Source organism: Pieris napi, chromosome 5 (genome assembly GCF_905475465.1).
Source record: "Pieris napi chromosome 5, ilPieNapi1.2, whole genome shotgun sequence".
Taxonomy (NCBI): domain Eukaryota; kingdom Metazoa; phylum Arthropoda; class Insecta; order Lepidoptera; family Pieridae; genus Pieris; species Pieris napi.
Window position 1 is genome coordinate 11,707,779 of NC_062238.1, and position 22,607 is coordinate 11,730,385.

Below are 22,607 nucleotides of genomic sequence, written 5' to 3' on the forward strand. Positions count from 1 at the left end.
AACTAGTTACTGTGTGAGTTTATTTTGTATTTATAATTTGTTTAAACGATTTTAAACGTTTAAATTTATCTACTTTGTTTTGTGATATATAATGAAAAAAATATAGACAAGTACTATATTATATACATCATTTGATCTAACTTAAAAGATAGGATAGCTTACATCTCAATGTATACCTGCAATATTATTTTTTTGCAAATTATTTGTTTGTACTATTATAAAAAAATAAGTTGCGTGGGAATTGCAAGTAAGCTGCAATTATTACGTTACTACGCTTTAAAACATAGTTTTAAACACTACACAACTTTTATTTAACCAATTATTATTAAAACATTATTCAACTGTATTCAATTTAATAAGTTAAAATTATCATTAAACATGACATATCGTATACAACGATACATTTACCATGGAGAGTGTTCAGAGAACTTATTCGGATTTACCGAGTTTTATAATTGGGCGTCAAGGCATAATACAAAATACCATCCGTATCACCTCCACGTCCATCGTTCCACACTATCACTATGTGGAATCAACTGCCCACTGAAGTATTCGACGGGTCCTTCAAGCAAATAACGTACCAATTCTTAAAAGGCCGGCAACGCACTTGCGAGCCTTCTGGCAGTGTGAGTGTTCATGGGCGGCAGTATCACCTGACATTAGGTGACACCTGCGCGTTTGCCCACTGTTACATCAAAAAATATTAAGGAACTGTATTATAATTAATAATAATTTATTTATTACACATCGCGACATTTGTAAAATTGTGACAATTAAGCTCGTTGTAATCCTAAAACCAATTATTGAATTCTGAGTAATTTCGTGAAATTCGTTAGTCTGTATGAAGAAACGCAGCTGCTCAAACGATGGTAATTATACTGGCAATTGGCTCCAAGATTGGTTCTTTATCAAACAGTTGGCAGGATTCAATCTTAACACGGCGACGGAAATTAATTATTGGAAATACTATTTACATTTTCTTTTACCAAAAAGGGTTTCTTTGAAGGTGTTTATTAATTTTATACTAAAATTCCGAAAATACTTAATTGATAAGAAGCAAAACAGACGCTATTATTATTGGTCGGCGGCAACGATTTGTAAAGTTTGAAAATAATTTTCTCATGTTTTTCCTTGTGATAAAAAAGTTTCAACTCCAAATGCACAGTCATACTACTTAAATATAGAAAGCTAAAGGAAATGATTCTGGAATTTTCATTCATTAATACATAATTAAGACTACATTCAGTAGCGACAATCAAACAACCCAGCCGAAAATCGTTTAATAAAGAAGTTCAGAAATTAATATGAAGATTTTTTACGTGTGGTGTATATTTTAAATATGATTTTATACAGTTTTCATAATTCCTAAACGAAAAAGATAAGATTTGTACAAACAAAGACTGTAGTTTCCTAAATCGTCGGAGTTACGCCCCGACGTAGGCACTAGGCACTCTCTTCGAATATTACATTGCATTCATTCCTTACATAGCAATTAATATTTCATTATTTCGATTATATTCAATTGTTGTACACGAGTGGTTAATATAAAATAAAAATAAAATCCTCTATTATTTACACTTTAACACCCCGATGACTGATGATTTAGTGTTTCCTGGCTTCGATGATTTGTTAACATAATTAAGATTATTGAAACTGCTTTTTGAAGGAGTTAAAATTTTAGTTTCCGTAAGATATTTACAAGATTCACCTCAATATACGGAGTATAATGCTTTACGCGAATTTATTTTAATTACGTTAACTACAAAGTTGCAAGTTCAGAAGATTAATGGCCGCCAGCGCATTACACAAACATGATTGTTTTCACCAAGGACAAAGGAGAGTGATTACATTTGGCAATACGATTAAAAGCCGAGCTATTAATCATGGTCTGTGTATGTTTATCCACGCTGTGCACAGAGGAAATGCTTTGGGCTGTACTTTGATTAATTTTATTACAGTCTGCGGTCTGCCAGCAATACATTTATAGGAAAAATTAATACGCGTCAATCAAACTTTGGTGTTTGTCAAACCATTTTAGAAGTCTAAAGTTTGACAACCTTTGTGACAATCGAGGTTCTGTAGAATCACTTAGAACTAGGAAAGCCTCTTCCCAGGTGCCGTCTGAATGGTACAATAAGCAGACTAACATTATATATTAACTAATTCATAAACATAATATCCTCCTTAAATACTTTTGTGTTTATGTGTGTCACGCTGAAAATAACTGTGTCAAATTATTATATTATACTAGCTGACCCGACTAACATTGTTTGGCCATGTATATTATTTCTAAGTATCATTGTTTTAGGTCAATAAAAGTAACTATCTGCTATAATAAAAATTAGGGCTTGATTCTAGGGGTGAAAATTAAGGGTTGTAAGTAAAACAAAAAAAAAATCTAAAAATTAAAAAAAGGTGGACCTTTAAATCGCTTAAAGGTTTGAAATATAGATAGTAGCCAATTCTCAGACTTACTGAATATGCATAAAAATTTCATAAGAATCGGTCGAGCTGTTTCGGAGGAATATGGGAACACGAGAATTTTATATATATAGAGATTATTAATAATGGCTTAAAGATAATGTATCTCACATAATTGTCTCTATTACATGAATGGTCATCTGACGGATATCTATAAGAAAAAAAGTAATTCAGATTAGAAAATACATTCCTAAAATTAAACCCTTCTATTGAAATATAATTAATAAAGTATCTCCCTATATTTGAATTAACATAATGTGTCTACTAAGTGGCGCGATAGACTTCTTTTATTAAGGTAATTAGTATTTGATTCTTTCATACATTACTTTAAAAAATCCGCATCAACAGCTCTTAGTTCTACGTATAACTCAATAGTTCGAACAATGAAAGATGCATTTTTATTCAGAAGGTTTTTCTTCATTCAATTGAAAATGCTTCATTGGAAGTAAGCTATCCGAAATAATTGCTGATTTGCAGTTGGAGTGGATGCCAAATTAAAGCGTAACGAACCGACATTTATTAAAAAATTATTAATTTGTATGCAATAACTGTTTATTCCCCAATAGTTGCATAATTCAGCTTGAGAAGCTTGAGTCACTTGCGGATATCAGATTTGCTCTGTTTCCATTCACCAACGGGAATGTATGTTTCATGATTATTTTATATAATAGTTAGTTATATAATATCTTTAGTTAACGTAACTAAAATGTTATGTACGTAATAAATGTATAATATGTTTGAAATGTTGCCTTTTAATTTAAAAGGCCGGCAACGCACTCGCGAGCCCTCTGAGAGGGTCCAAAGGTTCATCACTTAATATCAGCTAAGCACGTTTGCATGACAAGGCTCTTTTGTATAATATTCGATAAATTTTATATATACTATACGACCCGGTGAACTTCGTACTTACATATATTTGTACTAGCTGACCGGGCAAACGTCGTTTTGCCATATAATTTATAATAAAAAAATAGGGGTTGATCGTAGAGAGGTGAAAGTAAGGGGTTGTATGTATTTTTGTATGTTGTATCATAAAAAAATAGAAATTAAAAATTTTGTCTAAAAAATAAAAATAAAAATTTAGGGGTGGACCCACCCCTAACATTTAGGGGGATGAAAAATAGATGTTGGCCGATTCTCATAGATACCGGATAAGCACAAAAAAAATCATCAAAATCGGTCAAGCCGTTTCTGAGGAGTATGGCAACGAAAACTGTGACACGAGAATTTTATATATTAGATTAAAACTTAATATTTTTTTAAACAGGCCTAAGAGATCGGATCTCATACTACAGCTAAAACAGCTGAAACATAAATTCCTGAAGGCATCTATAAATATATGATAGCCATGTGACAAACATATCATCAATATAAGGCATTAAATATTTCCCGGCTAGGAACAGTTTTTACTGGAAAATTCAATTGTAGTTTTTAGTACTTTTATTTATGTTTCCCATCGACTAAAGCTTCCACGAATATTTCAAGATAATAATTAGCCCAATCCGTTCACACGTTCTCGAGTTTTTTTAGAAATTTCAACCCGTTTATCTATATATATAAAAAGAAAATGGTGTTCGTTTGAGGCTCTTTCACGCTTAAACCACAAAATTTTTCCTAGATGGTTTATGGCTATTTATTTTTTTAATTCCAACGTTCCTTCATTTTTTTATTTCTGTTTTACTTTTATGAAAATTTTTCCCGCTAATAAAAACAAAAGAGGCTTCCTAAAACTGCAAAACGTCAACATCTGTTAAAAACTCGATTTTCGAAATATTTCAATTTTCTTAGCGGGAAGTTAAAAAGAAGAATAATAAAAATATGAAAAAAAATAAAATAATGAAACATAAAATTTATTTTAATTCGTCCAGCAAAGCGGGCGCGAAACGGCTAGTGAATATATATTTATAATTAATCGTGTAATAATTGTTTTTTTTAAAGGTGACTTACCGAGCGACAATGGAGTAAGTCTAATTGGTTTCGTTAGCGGGACAGTAGGGAACAGGATAGTATGCGGTAACTCAATTATAAGGACGCCTGAGCTCACCATCTCAACGTCAGTTAGGGGATTTAATGGAAATTGAGAAGAATTTTATAATTAGTTTTAGAGACTTAATGCGGTACACAGAGTCCTTTATTAAGAATTAACAGTTACTTAAGGCAGTTAATAACTTCAGAGAAGCTTAGGGAGCATTTCGAATTTTTAGATAATATATTATATAGAGAATCACAAAGCTGTATTTGTGTGAATAATAATAATGGGCAACTCTAAATGACCTCTCTGTGTCTTTGAAGAAAGTGTAGCAAAGTATGGGCAAGCTTTAAAAAAATTGTAAAATCAGATTTAACCACGAAATATGTTACTAAGCGCAAAACTTGAAGTACGACTCAATTCGAGTATATTTTTATTCCTTGAATTCTCAGGAAAGTTTTTATATAAAGAGAAAATGGAAAAATTGCACGGAAAAACCTATAAACCTTATTTAGAGTTACGATTGCCCGTGCGCACTGAACAATGATTATATATTATTGTAATGCAAGTAACTTTATCAGTAACTAGCGACATCTATATTTATTTTTTAACTATGTTTAGCTTTTTTTATATTAAATTATTTTTTTTCAGTGTTTGAAGTACATTTTTTGCAAGCTTTTTTTTTTTGACATTTCTGGAGATAAACCAATAATGCTAAACCAATTAGATCTGGGCCTCAGATTCTGTGTCTGTTCCGTGATCAATTCTAATAGTAGGTGATCAACCTTCTGTGCCTGACACATTGACTTTTTGGGTCTAAGGGATGCCGGTTTCCTCACGATGTTTTCCTTCACACGAGCGAGTGTTAAATGCGCCCACAAAGTCAATTGGTGCACAGCCATCGAACCTATGACCCCAGGGACGAGTGTCGTACGTTAAAACGTTTGAGTTCATTCTTAAATAAATATAAATTATGAACAGAAATTCCGCTGTATAGGATAGAATTCTTTCCATTTTTCATGAAGAACCATTCCAGAAAGGACGATTAAAGTAACAAAACGCGTAGTTCCCAAAACAAAACCCACAAGCCTAGCCACAGTTCATAGCTAGTATAGGGTATGGCATTAAGCTGTATAAATACAAATGGATAAAATTATAGAGTTTGTAAATAGCAAAACCGAACAGCAGTCAAACACAATTAGCGTGGGTGTATTTGAGATTTGAACGAAGCCGGGGGCCCGAATGATGCACCCTTGCTTTGACCAGTCGATAATAATGATGTACTTAATATCGATAGTTTAGAATTAGAATACCGACATTAATACATAAGCTAATGATATTTATTTTGCAATTTTAGAAGAGAAAACTTCTTTATCGGCGTTATACACTTTATTTGGAATGGGTAAAAAATGTTAAACTCGCGTCAGGACACGTGATCTGATCGAAAATTCGTAAGACGGATGGAGAGTAGACAGCTGGCGCGGCGTATTTAATGTAATATGAATTGTCATGTTTGTGTACGATAGCGCAATAAATAAATATTGTATTCTACCACATAAATGATAGTAGGTACTTTTATACTGTTAATTAAAGCAATTCGTGGATTTTTTTAAAATTTTATTATATACCTCTAAGCGATATATTAAGGGTTATGGGATTTAATATTAAATTGGCAAAAGCTTTTTTTAATATAAACACACAATAAGCCTGAAATAGCGATGGATTAACTTTCAAATTGTGTCACTTAGCAAATTAATAACGTGACAGACTGATTTATTTCGTACTATACGAAAAATACTTAAAAAAATAATTAGGAATAAATAAAACAGAGATGTAAGAACCGAGAATCGACTCTCGCTTGGCGGACAAGCCTTCCATTAGTTTACGTATTCCATGGTAAACGACTAGTTGGTAGAAGGAAGAAATCATGGCTTCGCAACATTAGGGAGTGAATGGGTATTGCGACCGCGGAAGAGTTATGCTACAAGAGACCGACGGACTTCTCACTACAAGAAGAAGAAGTTTACGTATGAGATAGCCGAAGGGTAAGCAATATAGCTCACATACTAAGGATTTATATGTATTTGAAAAATCTGAAAAGGTTTCAAAATTATGTATTTCCACAACGAATGAAGATAGTAATTTAAAGCTATTCCTTTGGTTCAATAATGCACTACCAATTAATACAACATATCCTTAAGTTATCGATTTATATCGATAAAAGACCAGCTCATCCCTACCACCTGCCCCTGGTTACTGCGCCCTTGCACTTCGGAAGGGTGAAGTTGAATTATTGTTTAGAGGCGCTACAGGCGAGGGGGGCTTTTAAACCGGGAAACCCCAGCCATTGTGCATAGCCGATTTCCCGCTTTCCGCCATTTTAATGTCCTAACATTCCGGTTATGGCGCCACTGTCTATGTGTGAGTGCGGTTGCCATGTAAATTAACAAAGCGATTTCCAAAGCTGAAGTCATTAAAGCAGATTTTATATGTCTCTTAGAATAATAATGGCTGATAATATTGAAACCATTCCATCTGTAATTTTCTTATCAGATAATTCTAGAAAAATTGTGTTTTTATATATTCATGCCTTCCCTGGGGCATGAGGCAAAAGCAGTGTATGATGTATAGCTAAGCTAACCTAGTGGTCGGTAACTAGTACTAGTAATCAGCCCAGGTACTACTGGACCATCGACATCACCACTATCGACGGAGTGGAATAGGATCTGCTGCAGCTGAAAGCCAGCAATTGGCGGAAAGTGGCACAGGATTAGGGGACGCTGGAAGTTTCTCGTTTTGGGGGCCAAGACACATTTTGGGTGGCAGAGCGTAGTGACCTCCTCCAAATTCTTCCATTCTCTCATTATCGCATGGTGGGTGTGGCGTCCTATGTTTTTTCTTCCCACTGAGCCCTTCCAAGAGTGTTTTTGACTCATCACAAACGCCGGCCTATTTCCACTTTAACGTTTAAGAGTGTTTTTAACCGAAAAATTTGCTATTAAGTTATAAATAGCATGGTTTATTTTATGACATAGACTTGACCTACATTTGCTAATAACAATGAGACCCACAAAAATAAGTGTTTCATTTGTTTTCAATTTTTATTTTTGAATAATATTTGCGTAAATTAATAAGAGTCGTACAAAAACACTTTTTAATAAAACCTTAGATAGCCATTGAGTAAAATCAAACAAGAAGCGACGTAATAAGGAAAAATGTTCACGAAATTTTTCATTTTAACGGTACTTGAAAATAAACTCGTGAAAATTTCAATTTTTTTTAGAATTCGAAATATTAACTCGCAAATTGTTCCGAAAACATTCTTTAATCAAAATTTACTGAAGATTTTACAATTCGTCACCACTATAACATGGTCCTTGGTTTTGTTACCTGCTGTTTGTGTGTCCCGCGTTCGAGGGCTCATGTAAATTTGGCTTTACAGGGATCGAGAAAGTATATTCGTGTACAAATATCCGAAATATTTCATTAAACTGGACTGTTTTGTCTGCTCCCCTTCAATATGCATGTTTGAATACGTTATTTGAAAACTTTGTATGCTGACTGCGTTTGCCTTTTGATGCGAGGGTCTTTAATGATGTCCAGAGAACAATATATCTCAATTACAATTGTACATTAATTATATTTAACTTTTTGATCTCAGTTTAGAGACACAGATAAAGGATCTTTGCGGTACCTAGTACTAATTAATTAATTAAAAACTAGCTACTTTTATTATACAGTTTTAGAATTAATCGATTTTGAAAGACATGTTTTTAGTTTGTCAGATACAAAATGAAAACTACTTGACGCGTAGTGTAAAGAATTTAGATTGTAAGTTATACAAAACATATTGAACATATTTTAATAGCAGAAAACACAATATACACTGAAAGAAATTTATTTAATATCTAAATATTACTACGCCATTGGATTTCCATAGTTGCTCCTTTTACTTAATTTTGCTCCCGTTGCTTAATTTTTATAATTTACGAATCCATGTATTTTTTCTCATCATGTTGGTTATCTTATATTTTCTACTTTATTTCTATTTTGTAAAGAATTAAAATTGGTACCATATTTTAGACGATACTTTCAATCACAGGAAGTCGTTTTTATATATTTCGTGTTATAAAACAATTTTTACTGACTTTCTGAGCGTTATATAAGAAACAATAGACAACAGTATCTAGTTCTGTGTCTATCGTTATCTGTCCACTGTTCCATCACTCCTGTCAGCCTTATCAGTGTGATTTTTCCGTTTCCCCACCTGTCAGTCTGCGCCATTGTGTCCCTCCTTTAATATCCTAAACATTTTCGTCCCCAAATTTCTTTGAAAACGATATGAATATTGAAACTTGATTTAATAATGCTTTTCTTGAAAGATATCTCTGTGCGCAGGCATCGTCTTTGACAAAAGATGTTTGCTATGAATTTTAATATTACTTTAAATATAAAATTGGTTTTCTTTGGGACTATATAATGTCTGATTTGTATTAGCATTACGTAAAAAAACGTTCATACTGATTCTATTATCGGCCTTTCGAAAAAAGCATTCGCTATTTAAGGAACTTTAAAGCATAAATTACAGAGCTCTATCTATTACGACATTATAGAGCAGAATAAATAGGTTATAATCGGCCACACGCACTTCGTTAATAAGCAAACATAGTTAACATTATTGGAACATTAGCTATAAAACAGCTTGGAGACATCAAAAGAACTGGAAATCCGGTATTATGTGCACATTCAATCAGCTTTGTCGCAAACCACTAAGAAAACCTTCGCCACTAATTACGCAAAAACATCTCTACCCCTCAAATGCGTTCTATTAATAATCCCTCAAAGAACGTCCAGTTATCGTTAACAAAACTAACTTGAGCTCCCCACCCCTTCTAATCTCCTACTGAATCGGAACGTAATGGGGAGGGTGGTCTAGTTTTCAGAGGTCAATTTATAGTGGTAAGCTGGTACTTTTGCAAATTAATTCCTATCTGCAGGGGCAGATATAATCCAAAAATGATCGCCTGTCCCCTCCTAGTGCGATAAATGCTCTTTAATGTCGCTAAATGACTGGCCAAATTGGTCTTCCGTATATGACATTAGGTTTAATGCATTTTTTTTTGTTTAAAATCTAATATTATTATTTTATGTATATTATATACAATATTCTATTTATATATAATATACTAACTAATGTATATGTATATTGTATTATTAAAATGAGTCCCTTTAGGCAAGGTTCCGAAGATACTGGCAGTGTTCCCCCTTTGAATAGCTAGACTAATTCTTTGCCCGAGGTAGCTTCCAGCTCTTCGGTCTCCTGTGATGTCGACTAACCTTTTTGCCATTTCCTTTTTTATTCTATATCATCATGGTTTAGGTGTTATAAAAACAAGTAATGTGTAGCGCGGATTTATGTAAAAGAGGCGTAATGATTTTATTCATAATAAATATTCTGGTACATCCCGGACAAAATTCAGGCGTCGAATTTGAAGTTATATTCAAAAATAAAAAAAAAACCCTGACTTCTAGAACTGTAAAACTGAACAGTTTCCAAAGAACTGGTTCTAAAAGAATTAAAGTGTGTCGGATAGTCCATTAATCAACAAAAGCAACATAACCCATTTATCGCCACCACAGGACTGCTGGTAGTAAAATAAACTCACCTCCAGCGCAGAGGACAATGAAGCCTTCTCTTGCTTCAGAGTTTCCACTCGGCTTTTGTATTGCAGCAGCGAGCGCACCGTCTCCTCCATCCTAAAATAAAAAATATTTCATTAGGAAATACGAATCAGCAAATGCTATATATCTACAAATTAATCATTGCCACATCCCCTTCGTTTATATTACAAAAACGCTAGAATAGAACACGATACTCCAGGCTTCGCGATCCTTAGCCGCAACCTCTTAGCCACGAACCTCCACAGAATAAGAATAAAATCCACAGTGGCGCTACAACCTTTTTAGGTCTTTTTTTCTGTATGTGTTTCATGATCATTTGTCAATCTAATAGGCAAGTAGATGATCAACCTATTCCTGACACACGCCGTCGACTTTTTGGGTTTAATCGAAGCCGGTTTCCTCATGATGTTTTCTTTCACCGTTCGAGCGAATGTTAAATGCGCATAAACAGAAAGTTCATTTGTGTACGGTGATCGAATCTACGACCTCAGGGATGAAAGTATTAAGCGAGGCCATTGCTCAAAGATTGTGTTATGGTCCAAGATCCCAGGGCCGCCAGACGTCACGTATTTTCTGACGGATGAAATGTGGACGATTGGGTAGTGTTAGTATGTACTATGATCGTATGCCTACCTGCTAGCTAGGTCAAACGGCCAATTTCCAGGTATCAGGTAATCAAGGTACACAAAAACATTACTTACTTCACGTAAATTCTCATGGCTGATTTTTATATATGTTTTCGAGTGTATAGTTAAAAATAAATTGTCAATACTCCCAGACACTTTCCGTCGGCCATATTGCTTAACAGACGCTTTAAGGGTCTCAAAATAATTAGTCAACTTCACGTAAATTCTGACGCTCCATTTTTATATATGTTCATCCCACAACTATTTTAAAAGCTTTGACAAGAAGACAGACCGATCCAAGGGGCCAATCATCCCCTAAACTAAATTTTAATATCTCTATGAGTGGGAGAGCATTATCTACGCGCATGAGACTGAGTGAGACCGACTGCGCTGTTAAAGCCATGAAAATTACTTGAACAGATATTTTATAATTTTTAGAACTTTTGTTGACAAGTAAATTATAGCAACAAAAATAAGAAAAAAATTTACACATAATAAATAATACTAAAGTTAGCCGAAATTTTTTTTTTTTTCAATTTATTAATTAGAACTAAAAAATATTTTTTAAAAATACCACTTATATTTAAATAGCAGCAATTTTTTAAATTAATTATTTATTGGAAATTTGGAAACAAAGTGGAAAAATATTAATTCTTCAATATTTCTTAACAGTGGCTTTTAATCTTCATTATCATCATCAGCAAATATCAATCTTGAAATTGAATATCTAAATCGTGATCGTCATCATCAGCATTATCCTTATTTTCTTCCTCTGTAAAAAACAAGTTAAACAATGAAGGTCTGAAAAAACTAAAAAGATACAATTATTTGTATCATATTATTATGAGAAACGAAAATAATTTACCTGATTGTTCTTCCAGCGACTCACTGACAAAACCCGGTAATTGATCTCCATCGAACCAATGAAAATCATATTTACCATCTTGTAGTGTCCAGCCATTGTTTTCGGGGTTGAAAATATTTATCATCTTCATACTTGCATTGTTCCAAAGCTAGCCCGTCGAAACTGTTGCCAAAGCTCACTTTTACAAGGTGGTATGTTACTGGCATCGAAGTTTCTTAAATTCTTTCGATTGAATTCTTCATTTATATCAGATACCATGTATGTAAATGATAAACAACTGTAGTCTGGCAGCTCTACATCAATTATTCCAGGAACGTTGTAAACATCACAGATAAATTTTTGTACTATGTTGAATACACGTTCTTCTTCATCTACATCACCAACAAAATCCAACGTACCAAAACGGTGAAATGCTTGTTGGTACTCTTCATTTTTCTTCAAAATATTAAACGGCTTTTGCTTGCCCTTTTTGAATAATAATAATTTTTCAAGTAATTTTCATGGCTTTAACAGCGCAGTCGGTCTCACTCAGTCTCATGCGCGTAGATATTGCTCTCGCGCTCCCACTCATAGAGATATTAAAATTTAGTTTAGGGGATGATTGGCCCCTTGGATCGGTCTGTCTTCTTGTCAAAGCTTTTAAAATAGTTGTGGGATGAACATATATAAAAATGGAGCGTCAGAATTTACGTGAAGTTGACTAATTATTTTGAGACCCTTAAAGCGTCTGTTAAGCAATATGGCCGACGGAAAGTGTCTGGGAGTATTGACAATTTATTTTTAACTATACACTCGAAAACATATATAAAAATCAGCCATGAGAATTTACGTGAAGTAAGTAATGTTTTTGTGTACCTTGATTACCTGATACCTGGAAATTGGCCGTTTGACCAAGCTAGCAGGTAGGCATACGATCATAGTACATACTAACACTACCCAATCGTCCACATTTCATCCGTCAGAAAATACGTGACGTCTGGCGGCCCTGGGATCTTGCTCTATACGTTTCATTAATCCAAAATACTTTATCAATAAGAGACATTTGCTAATTAAACATTTAATTCAAACACCGTAACAAAGAGAGTCGTAGCAAGTTAAGAAAGTCACTGAAACATTTTCCTTATAATAACTTCGTAATCCAGACTGATAGCTGTAATAAGCTACTTGGGAACAAAATGAAAGCGAGCAATCTTTTAAATCGTACTTCATTAGGCGTGGATCAAGTGATGTCATTTGCGTACTAGATATGTTTTTGTTCGTAGATTTATGGTTGTGTCAAATAATAATAATCCAGAGGTATTACAACCCTGTATGGTAACTAGGTAGTAGAGATTCAGTCACGACTTAGCACGAATTAAGATTACGAGCTAGGTGATCGGATAGAAAGCGCCGAAGAAATCTTCAAGGGTTTATTTCTAAATATTTCCTGGGCCTGAAAACGCCTGAAAGCGGGTTTTCTGAAAAGTGCACCACTCGACTACACTTGTTCTAAAACTGTCTGAAAAATGTTTCAGCCTCCTGAAAACTAACATTCTGTAAATTACGATTTTCTAATATTTGATTGACCCTCTCCTGAATCGGTCAGAAATCACATTTCAGCCCGCTGAAAAGTTCTCTAACTAGTGGAAAAATCTAGAAACATTGCAGTCAACCCGTCTTCGTAATTATTATATTTTTGACAGCGATGATTTTAGACTGAGAATCACATTCAGTTAGGCTAAGCTGCTGGGAAATATATTTAATGATATCTCTATTAATAAAATTCGTAAATTGTTAAAAATCAAAATCCCCGGAAGTACTACACTACTACTGAAGTATTTCTTTCTTATTTTTTTTTATATCACAGGCGGCTCGCAAGTGCGTTGCTGGCCTTATAAGAATTGGTACGCTCTTCTTGAAGGAACCGAAGTCGAATTGGTACGGAAATACTTCAGTGGGCAGTAGGTTTCACATAGTGGCAGTGCGCGGCAAAAACTGCCTTAAGAAACGCTCAGTTGTGGGAAATTATTTTTACATATTATGTAATATTTTCTGGGATCGTACATAAAGTTTTGAATATTACAATATAAAACATCTTGTCGTTGTAATAAAAAATGCGAGTTATATATGTAAAAACTAAGTAAATACTAAGACAAAAAAAATACCAGCATTGAAATATAAAACCTTTTTTCGTTAAGCATAAAACGTGATACGTCAAAAATCAATCGAAATCACTGGATCAAATTTCTTTTCACAGATGCAAAATAATAATTCAACGGTCTTCGAGAATGGAATGAATTAACTTTTCCAATAACCCCGAATGGAATTCTTCAGCTGTAACATTCTGACGTCGTTTCGTTTTCTATAACTCGCTACGATCCTCATTGTTGAAAACCTTTTTCGAATGCCGATTTTTTTTATATTTGACAGATTATTTAGCGCGATTCTTTTTTAACCGATTTCATCGATGATATGCGATTCGAAATTTAAAATAATCCACAGATACAGAACAAAGATACGAAAATAGTTTTAATAACGTTGCTGTTAAATTAAAAAAAAAATATAACACAATTTAAAGAAGAATGTCTTTAATTAGATCCACTTTAGTCCTATCTCAAATTTAAGTAATGTATGAAGGCTTTATTTGGTTGATTACGAAATTTTTAAAAGTCTTTGTTTAGTCTTTTACATTCAATTTCTATAACCTAGGTGTATTTGAGTGATATGTTCTTTTTTACATACATATTTGGCAACCGGCAGCGATGCTCACGTGATGTTATGTAATACCGCTGCCCAAGGACATGGATATTGCCAAAAGGTTTGCCAGTGCGTTGCCGGCCTTCTAAGAATTGTTATGCTCTTTTCTTAAAGTCAAATTGATGGGCAGCTGGTTCCACATAGTGGTGGTGCTCGAAAAAAACTGAATTAAAAAACTCTCAGTTGTGGAACGACGGACGTCAAGGTGATACGGGTGGTATTTCGTATTGTGCCTAGACATACGATGATGGAACTTAGCTGCAGGTATTAAGCCGAACAACTCCTCTATACACTCTCCATGGTAAATAAGTAGCATCACTTATAAAAATCTGAATTAAGTACTTTATAGAGTCGGTTAGAATGAAATTCCATACGTTGTTTAATAAATTTTTAATCCAAACGCAAAGCGTACACATAACTCATTTGTGTTGTGTATTTCCCTGGTGTCGAATCTAAAAAAATGTTACGCGCTCGATCACCGAAGTTTCGCGTCCGTGGGCTTATTATGAATAATTTAATTTTTTTTGTAAACACTTCGTACGATGTTTTATTGCCGCCACTCACGATAGTTTATCGACCAAGGGAGTGAGGGTTGCAATATTTGCTGCGTTGGTAAGTCAGTATTATCAAAGACAAGCTATTTATTTGATATATTCAGCTGATTTAAAAAAAGCGTTGTTAAGGGTATTTTTAATTAAAACTGGTAACTACTAGTAAAAACTAAAATTTGTAGTTGTAAGTATAATATTTTTGTCTAATATATGTTCACCGTAATTGTTATGTATTTTAGAATAGATAGTTTGTATATTGTAGAAAATGTATATGTATGTGTAATATGACGTGGTACTTTCATTTTAAATAAGCGAGTATGTACATTTAAATGAAGGTAATAAGTAGATTAATCATAATTATAAAATTATTTATTCTTTTAGGTAACACAATGAAGGTTAATAAAGAAATACATATTTTACATTAAGTGCCAGTTCTCAAATCAAGGGCGTAGAACGGACGAGAAAAACTGGCAATAAACCTTTAAAAGCTTTTAAAGAAGTTTTATTTACACATTTCAAGTGCTTTACATATAGGAGTAACGTAATTTAATATAATAAAAACAATATATATTTAAACAATAGAATAAAATCAATTTTTTTAAATTGGCTTATTTAAAAAAAGTTGTTATGCATAGTTTTTTTGTCTAATGAATGTTTTTAATATAATATATAAATATAATGTAATGTAAATCATTGTTGTAGCATTGACTAGGTACTTGTGTTATATTTATATTGTCGACTGTTTGTGTGTTTCCTATTAAATATAATGTATTTATATTTTAACAAAAAATCCGTATTTTTTTGTTTTATCTACATTTCTGTCCTCTCATAAAGCAGTATTCGCAACCCCATACTAATGCAAGGCTAAACATTCGTCGTCCCTCTGTCACAAATTACCATGTGGACCCCTGGCCAGATGAGCTTCCTCATAAATCTTGCCTATTAAAACCTGCGAGCCCCGAATTAATTATTATGGTCTCCACGCATGCCCAGGAATTCATTACAAATATTAGAAATAACTTTGTTTAAAACAATAATGTTTAATAAGCCCGGGTTCTCATTGCTAAATAGTTACTTTTTAAAGATATTTTAGAAATACGGTCTATTTCTATAGAAAATCAGGTATTCACGGATAAAGTTCAAAGACTTTTATTTTTGGTCTCCATCTAATTTGTACCGTAAATATCGGTCTAAGCGTTTGAGTAATGAAAAAAAAAGGTTGCGTGTACTTACGTACGCGCGTAAGAAGTTATACTTCTTTGGCTTTCTTTATTTTTTTAAATATAATTTATTAATAATTAATATTTAACGTAAACAATTTAATAATATTTAATATTTAGTATATTATTCAATTATTAATTAATATGAATAATAATAATTATTATTATTTATTATTTTATTATATTTTTAATTCAATTTAATAACTTGGTATGTTTCATAACCTTTTAACTAAGTAACAATAGGTCTTTGTGAAAAAACATTGCTAAATTTTTTTGAAAAAATAATTAAAACTCCTTTATTTGTTTAAAAGGTAAATAACAAATGTCATTAATCATTATAGTCATTCAAAATTTGCGATCTTCGAACTTCACGCATATTCTATTTCTTTTTACTTGTAGATTGTCTTATTCCCATCTCGCTCGCGCACGCTATAATCACACTTACAACTTTGTGTCACGGTGCGCGCGCAATCGTAAAATTTCACTCTCATTAATTTTTCATAACGCGCCTAAAGAAGTATAACTTCAAAAACAAATGGCGCTACAACCTAGGTCTCAGATTTCTGTATTTGTTTTGTGACTACTATATTTTAACGGGCAAGAGGGTATGCCTTGTGTGCCTGACACATGCTGTAGATTTTTAGTTAGCCCGATTGCCGGTTGCATATCTTTATGTCGGAGCAATGGCGCTGGTATCAGTTGCCATTGTGATTACAATCTAATATTTGCCAATATTAGATCTACATATTAACGACTATTTGATAGTCTGCAGTAATTAAATAGTCTATATTATTAATGTTGAAGCAATGGTGTTAGTGTCAGCTGCCATTGTCATTATAATTTAATAATATCAAAATCAAATTAATTCAAAAACGTAAATACGAATGGTTTATTTAATTTTTCAATGTTGCTAGATTAAAGATTATTTAATGGTCGATAATAATATTGACTGTAAGTTTCAAATGTTTAATCTTTAAAGTTATGATAAATGAATTGTGAATATGGAGTCATCATTATTATCGACCATTGGATAGTCGTTAATTTATCGATCTAGCAACATTAAATAAACCTCGTATGAACGGTTTTGAACTAATTTTACTTTGATGTTATTAAATTATAATGATTATCTGACACATATATCTCATAGATAGAAAAGTCGATTGTGTACTTATCTATGAGATGCGTACGACCAAACCACTTGGTCAACACTGACATGTAAACCACGAATTTAAAATATTCTTAACTGGAGTGCCTCCATTTTAAGTATGAAACTTCAAAAGCGTCAAAACTACTTTTGAAGATGTCCCAGTGTTGTCAGCCATGTATACTGATATTTTTTATAAAACCTTAAATATATAATAATCATTCTTACTCACAACGCATTGCGTGCACAGTATTGGCGATACACGCAAATTTAACCCTCAGTGACTAATGATTTAGTAATGACTGCCCTTTGACAGGAGAAAAATGTACCGAACACCCCAACTTTTAGCAGTGAGTCATGAATGATTTCAGATATCTTTGAATCACCGATCTTTTAGAATCGTACTATTTCTTCAGTAGTAACATTTATTTAGACGTTTGACAAACCAAAAATTTAAATTATTACTCAATACAGAGCACTCGTCTAATAACCATAATAATAGTTTTCTTATTCATATTTTTTTGTCTTTTTCCATCACAAACTAAACATAATTTGACAGAAAGAGACGGTTGACTAAAGTAGTTAAAATAATGAAACTAATTCTGTTTTTAATGTTATATTATTATTGTCTATGCATTATTGAATATGTGTGGCATAAATATTATAATAAGTTAATCTTAAGGTGGGAACTGACCAATGTTACGAAGTGTAATGTAACATGTAATGTAATGTTGTACAGCGAGCATACGTGCAGTCAGTACGTCGTGTTACGTTGTTTTTCCCCGTAACACGACGTACTGACTGCACGGAATACTCGCTGTGTAACATTACATTACATGTTACATTACACCTCGTAACGTTGGTCAGTTCCCACCTTTAAACAATACGAAATAGGGAAATCTAGTTAACTAAATAGGTTAGTGAAATGCGTGTCAAAGTTTCGCTCCGTGACCTCTCGTTATCGTTCTCATATCCTTCAAGTATAATTGTGTGATATAGGCCAGCCTTAAATAAAACCTTCATAGTTGTACAAAATGCCCCAATAACAATATAATTAATTTTACTCAAAATGATATAAGTATTTATCTTAATTTATTAAAACTTCGTTACATCCGTTACACATATAGTAAAGTGCAAGAAGCGCATAACTATAACTTATAAAAACCAACCTTAATCTAAAAATAATACTAAAATCTAAAAAGTAAGTAACGTCGAAATAGTTTTATTATCTTTTAAAACCCTGAACTATTCATTAACAATTTCAGAGAAAAAAATTTAAAAGGCCAAACAAAATTAACCTTAGTTAAACAAAATTGTATAATACCCAAAGCAAAATTAAAAAATTAATAAGATATGCAGTGAATGAGATCTAAGATTGTGTTTATATACATCGTACTTATAAGCGACTCCAAGAACTCTGGTCGTCTTACACCATCCTATTGAGGCATTAGTGTTAGAATACAGAGTGAACTGCCTGCGGACTTATGGACTACTATGCCCAGGCCTCAAAGCCAAAATATATTTAAGTAAAAGGCTAAATATATTTGTGCACTTATTAAAAAACATTTTATGAACTAACGTTTACTGCCAGTTCTGGAATTAAGAGCGTAAAACGGACAAGAACTGACAAGAAACTGCGCCATTTTTAAAAATATTTTGACAAATATTTGCAAGAAAAGAACATAGAGAAAGATTCAGATTTGAAATATATTAGCCGTAGACATCCAGAACGTGATGCTTATAAATTTTTCATAAAGTTATAACCAAAAAGGCTTTATAAGACACAGGTGCGTTTTGACCCACTTTGCTAATTCAGTTTTAAAAATTCAGATATGATCTCATGGGTTAATATATTCACACCCTACATAATTGTAACTGGTTGTATAGGGTCTATGTACAAGATATAATATATAATAGATAAGCTTTGTGATTAAAAAAGTGTCTGTATAATTAAGGCTCAATGATTGAACTATTAACTATGTTACCACACAAAGGCATATAATGCTCGCGTATATAAAGTTGAAAAAATAATGTATCTATACATAAAATGATTACTAAACCATAGAAACTTATGTAAACGTAATAATAATAATAAAATTCTTTGCTTATTTTTAAGTAAAATTATACTAGTACAATCGAAAATTGGAAATGTAATATTTTTTTAGTTTAATTTATTGTAACAGTTATTTTCACCATTATTGTAATATTTTAGAAAATATAGCTTGTAATACTGTAGATATAGCATTATATATGATGTGGGGAACTTTAATATATACGTAAGGATTTATTTTTATCACAACTAAACCGGTGATATTTTTTTAAATATTTAATAATTGATTTATTTAAGCAGAAACTCATAAGCCCATATAGTAATTATTAGTGTGCTAAATAATAGATTAGTAGATTAGCTTGTATAAAGTATATTCAATCATTAAAATTAATTATAAAACTACTCCCCCCCCTCCCTCCGCAAATATCACCGCAGCAATAACACACAGTTTTGTTTTTAATTTTGCAAGTCCTAGGTTTCAGATTTCCACGTAAACAGTCTAAGGTAATATAATAAAAATCTAGAAAAATTTCGAAAGTTTGTGTATCTCGATTGAACTTTACAATTTAAATATTTAATTATTTTTATAACCTTAAAACATATTTAATTCTAAACGAAGTAATAACCATTTCTATAAAACACCGAACGCGTTCCAAATCCATTTCATTCAACACTTTCCATTTAAAAGGAAATTCTTAAACCGATCTTGAAACTTTACCTATTCAGTTCATACAAGTTTTCATTACTTGAAATATCCGAAGGAGTTCATAAAAGAACGTTAGAGGAACTAATATTAAAAAGGCTAGAGTTTCCACAATGGAACAATGTACGGTCATTTTCCGCTTTTACTGAGACCATTCACAGCTGCTACGAGTGTGGTGTGGCCCAAATAGGAGCGATTGACCAATATACAGTATGTTCTGTGACTTGGGGTCCTTTAAGAAAAGATCGTATCAATTCTTGAAAAGGTGATCCTGTTCCACATTTGCCCCCTGTTCTATATAATCTATCGTATGCCTGCTACTCATAGCATGATTTCTACGTACGTGACGAAAGTTTATTTTATGACGACTGACGTTTGTTTCTTTTCATCATAGGTTAAACATAATTTGTCAGAAAGAGACAAAGTTTTTAGTTGAATGAGTAAAATTGGAAGTCCTGGCCCAGAATAAGAACCTTTGAAAAAATCATATCTTATTTGTCCGAGATATCAAAAGCCTGTGTATTAATTAATTCGCTAGTGCTAAAAAATAATCGTCTTTTAAAATACAAAATATGAGAGAACTTCTTTGACTTGATCCTTAGGCCTACTTTTCGCGGAAGTGCGAATCGGTGTCTGTCAATCGCAAGTAAGTAAATTAACTTATTAATGTTTTATTGATAATTCTATTAATAATTCGGTATTTTTAAAACTAAGTGCAAGGCTCTGGCGTTACACGTGTTCTGTGCTACCTTTTATTTGGAAAATTTTAAGAATTGGTATCTAGAGAATATAATTGAGCTTAAAGCTTTTTGTTGCTAGGAATATTTTTTTTAAATTTTCTGATCCACGAATTAGAACTCTATACTATCGTTTAATTAGCAACACTTTAAGAATAATGATTTTAATTATATTGAAAATCGAAAGAAGTTTAGTTTCTTCAAATAAGCTCGGCTTATAACAGTTTATCAAGAATACTATATTGTGAAGTGCTAAAGCAAAATTAATATCGCTTTGACGTTTAAAGAAACCATTTTAACAAGACCCATGACTTCCACGGTCATTAAAATTTTCTTCACACTTTCCTTTAACACTCTACTGGATGAGAGGTCTACGTCTCTGGTTTAAGACATTTTATAGATTATAGAAAACTTTGAAGACTTCGTTAACCGAAGATTTTCTAATTTGCTGTAATTTAAAACATTTTAATGAAAGGAACGGCCGAGTATCATTCAAATACTAGGTAATATTTGTAATACTAAAAAAGAACCGTTTATAAGAAAACTGTTATAATTGATGAGTTAACTATATAATAATAACTTAATATAAATATTATGTGCAGTGTTAGCCTAGGCTTCAGCATGTGACTCTCATCTCTGAGGTCGTAGGTTCGATCCCCGGCTGTGCAACTATAGACTTTCTTTTTATACGCACATTCAACATTCGCTCGAACGGTGAAGGAAAACATCCTGAGAAAAAATGTCCCAAAGTCGACGGCGTGTGTCAGGCACAAATGATCATGAAATATATACAGAAATCTGAGGCCTAGACCTAAAAAGGCTGTAATGCCATGTAACGTTACAAAAACAATGCGGGTTCGAATTTTGAAATGTTGTCCATTACGAAGTGTCTTACGCAAACCAAGTATATTCTAATTCGAACAATATAAGCTAAGTAGATAAATAAAAGAAAGGATTAATTCAGTGTGAAATAAAAAACAAAGAAGCTAATTTAAACAAGCAATTAACTGTACAGCCTTTGTTAGAAACAATACATTCCACTATGCTTTTGTTTTTCTTGACCATATACTTGCGGTGTTCAGATACGTTCTTAAACAATTTGAGATATTTGAGCGAATACTTCTAAATGTAGACAAAGGTTTTTAAATGGAAATTTTCACTAGTTCTTAATAATTTCACATATAAAATAAAAATGTGTTTATTCATTATAAACACTGCCTTATAATGTTGTAATATTTGGGAACACTTTTAAGTAAAAAAAAAATCAGGGTTACCACCTCTTACCTAACAAACTTAATAGTGTGAGTGCGTGAGTGCACGAGTGTGTGTGTGAAGATATGTATAAGATAAGCTACGTATTACTGATGGGCTTGATTCTCTCTCTCTACGCAGAGACATTGCGTCTCTTTGCGTTTTCTATAAAGTGTAATATGGTGAGTGTTCTAAATAATTGTTTGGGTTGATCCCTCCTGCCTCGTATCAACACCGTAGGAGCCGTATCAATTCATAATTTCATCGACATCACCTAGGCTGGAAGTCTTCAACAGTCCGTTTGACAATTTACTTTCTTTTGCGAACTAGCGTACTGTGGAATCGACTCCCGCTGGGGGTTTTTCCCTGAGAGATACGACCTCCTATTCAAAGTTTGATTGTACTCCACCATCAAAGGCCGGCAACGCACCCACTAAAAATGGGTGACCCTGGGCTGCGATAACTGATCTTTATGGGCGGCCCCGTATTAGTTTAAAAGTTTAAATATATTCTGATTTCATTCAAAACTCTTAAAGTTCAGTTCAACTTTTAAAATTTAACAGTTGCTAGATTCATATACCAAGTTTCATTT

The 22,607-nt window shown here is 32.8% G+C and overlaps 1 protein-coding gene across 5 annotated transcripts in view; it reads right to left on the minus strand.

Moving 5' to 3' along the window:
• The window catches only part of LOC125049855, a 356,920-nt gene that overhangs the window by 10,947 nt on the left and 323,366 nt on the right, over positions 1 to 22,607 (minus strand). For all 5 annotated transcript variants that reach the window (XM_047649336.1, XM_047649335.1, XM_047649339.1 and 2 more), the window contains one exon: positions 10,117 to 10,207. In XM_047649336.1, the coding sequence (XP_047505292.1) occupies positions 10,117 to 10,207 (91 nt within the window). The remainder of the gene's footprint in view (positions 1 to 10,116; positions 10,208 to 22,607) is intronic.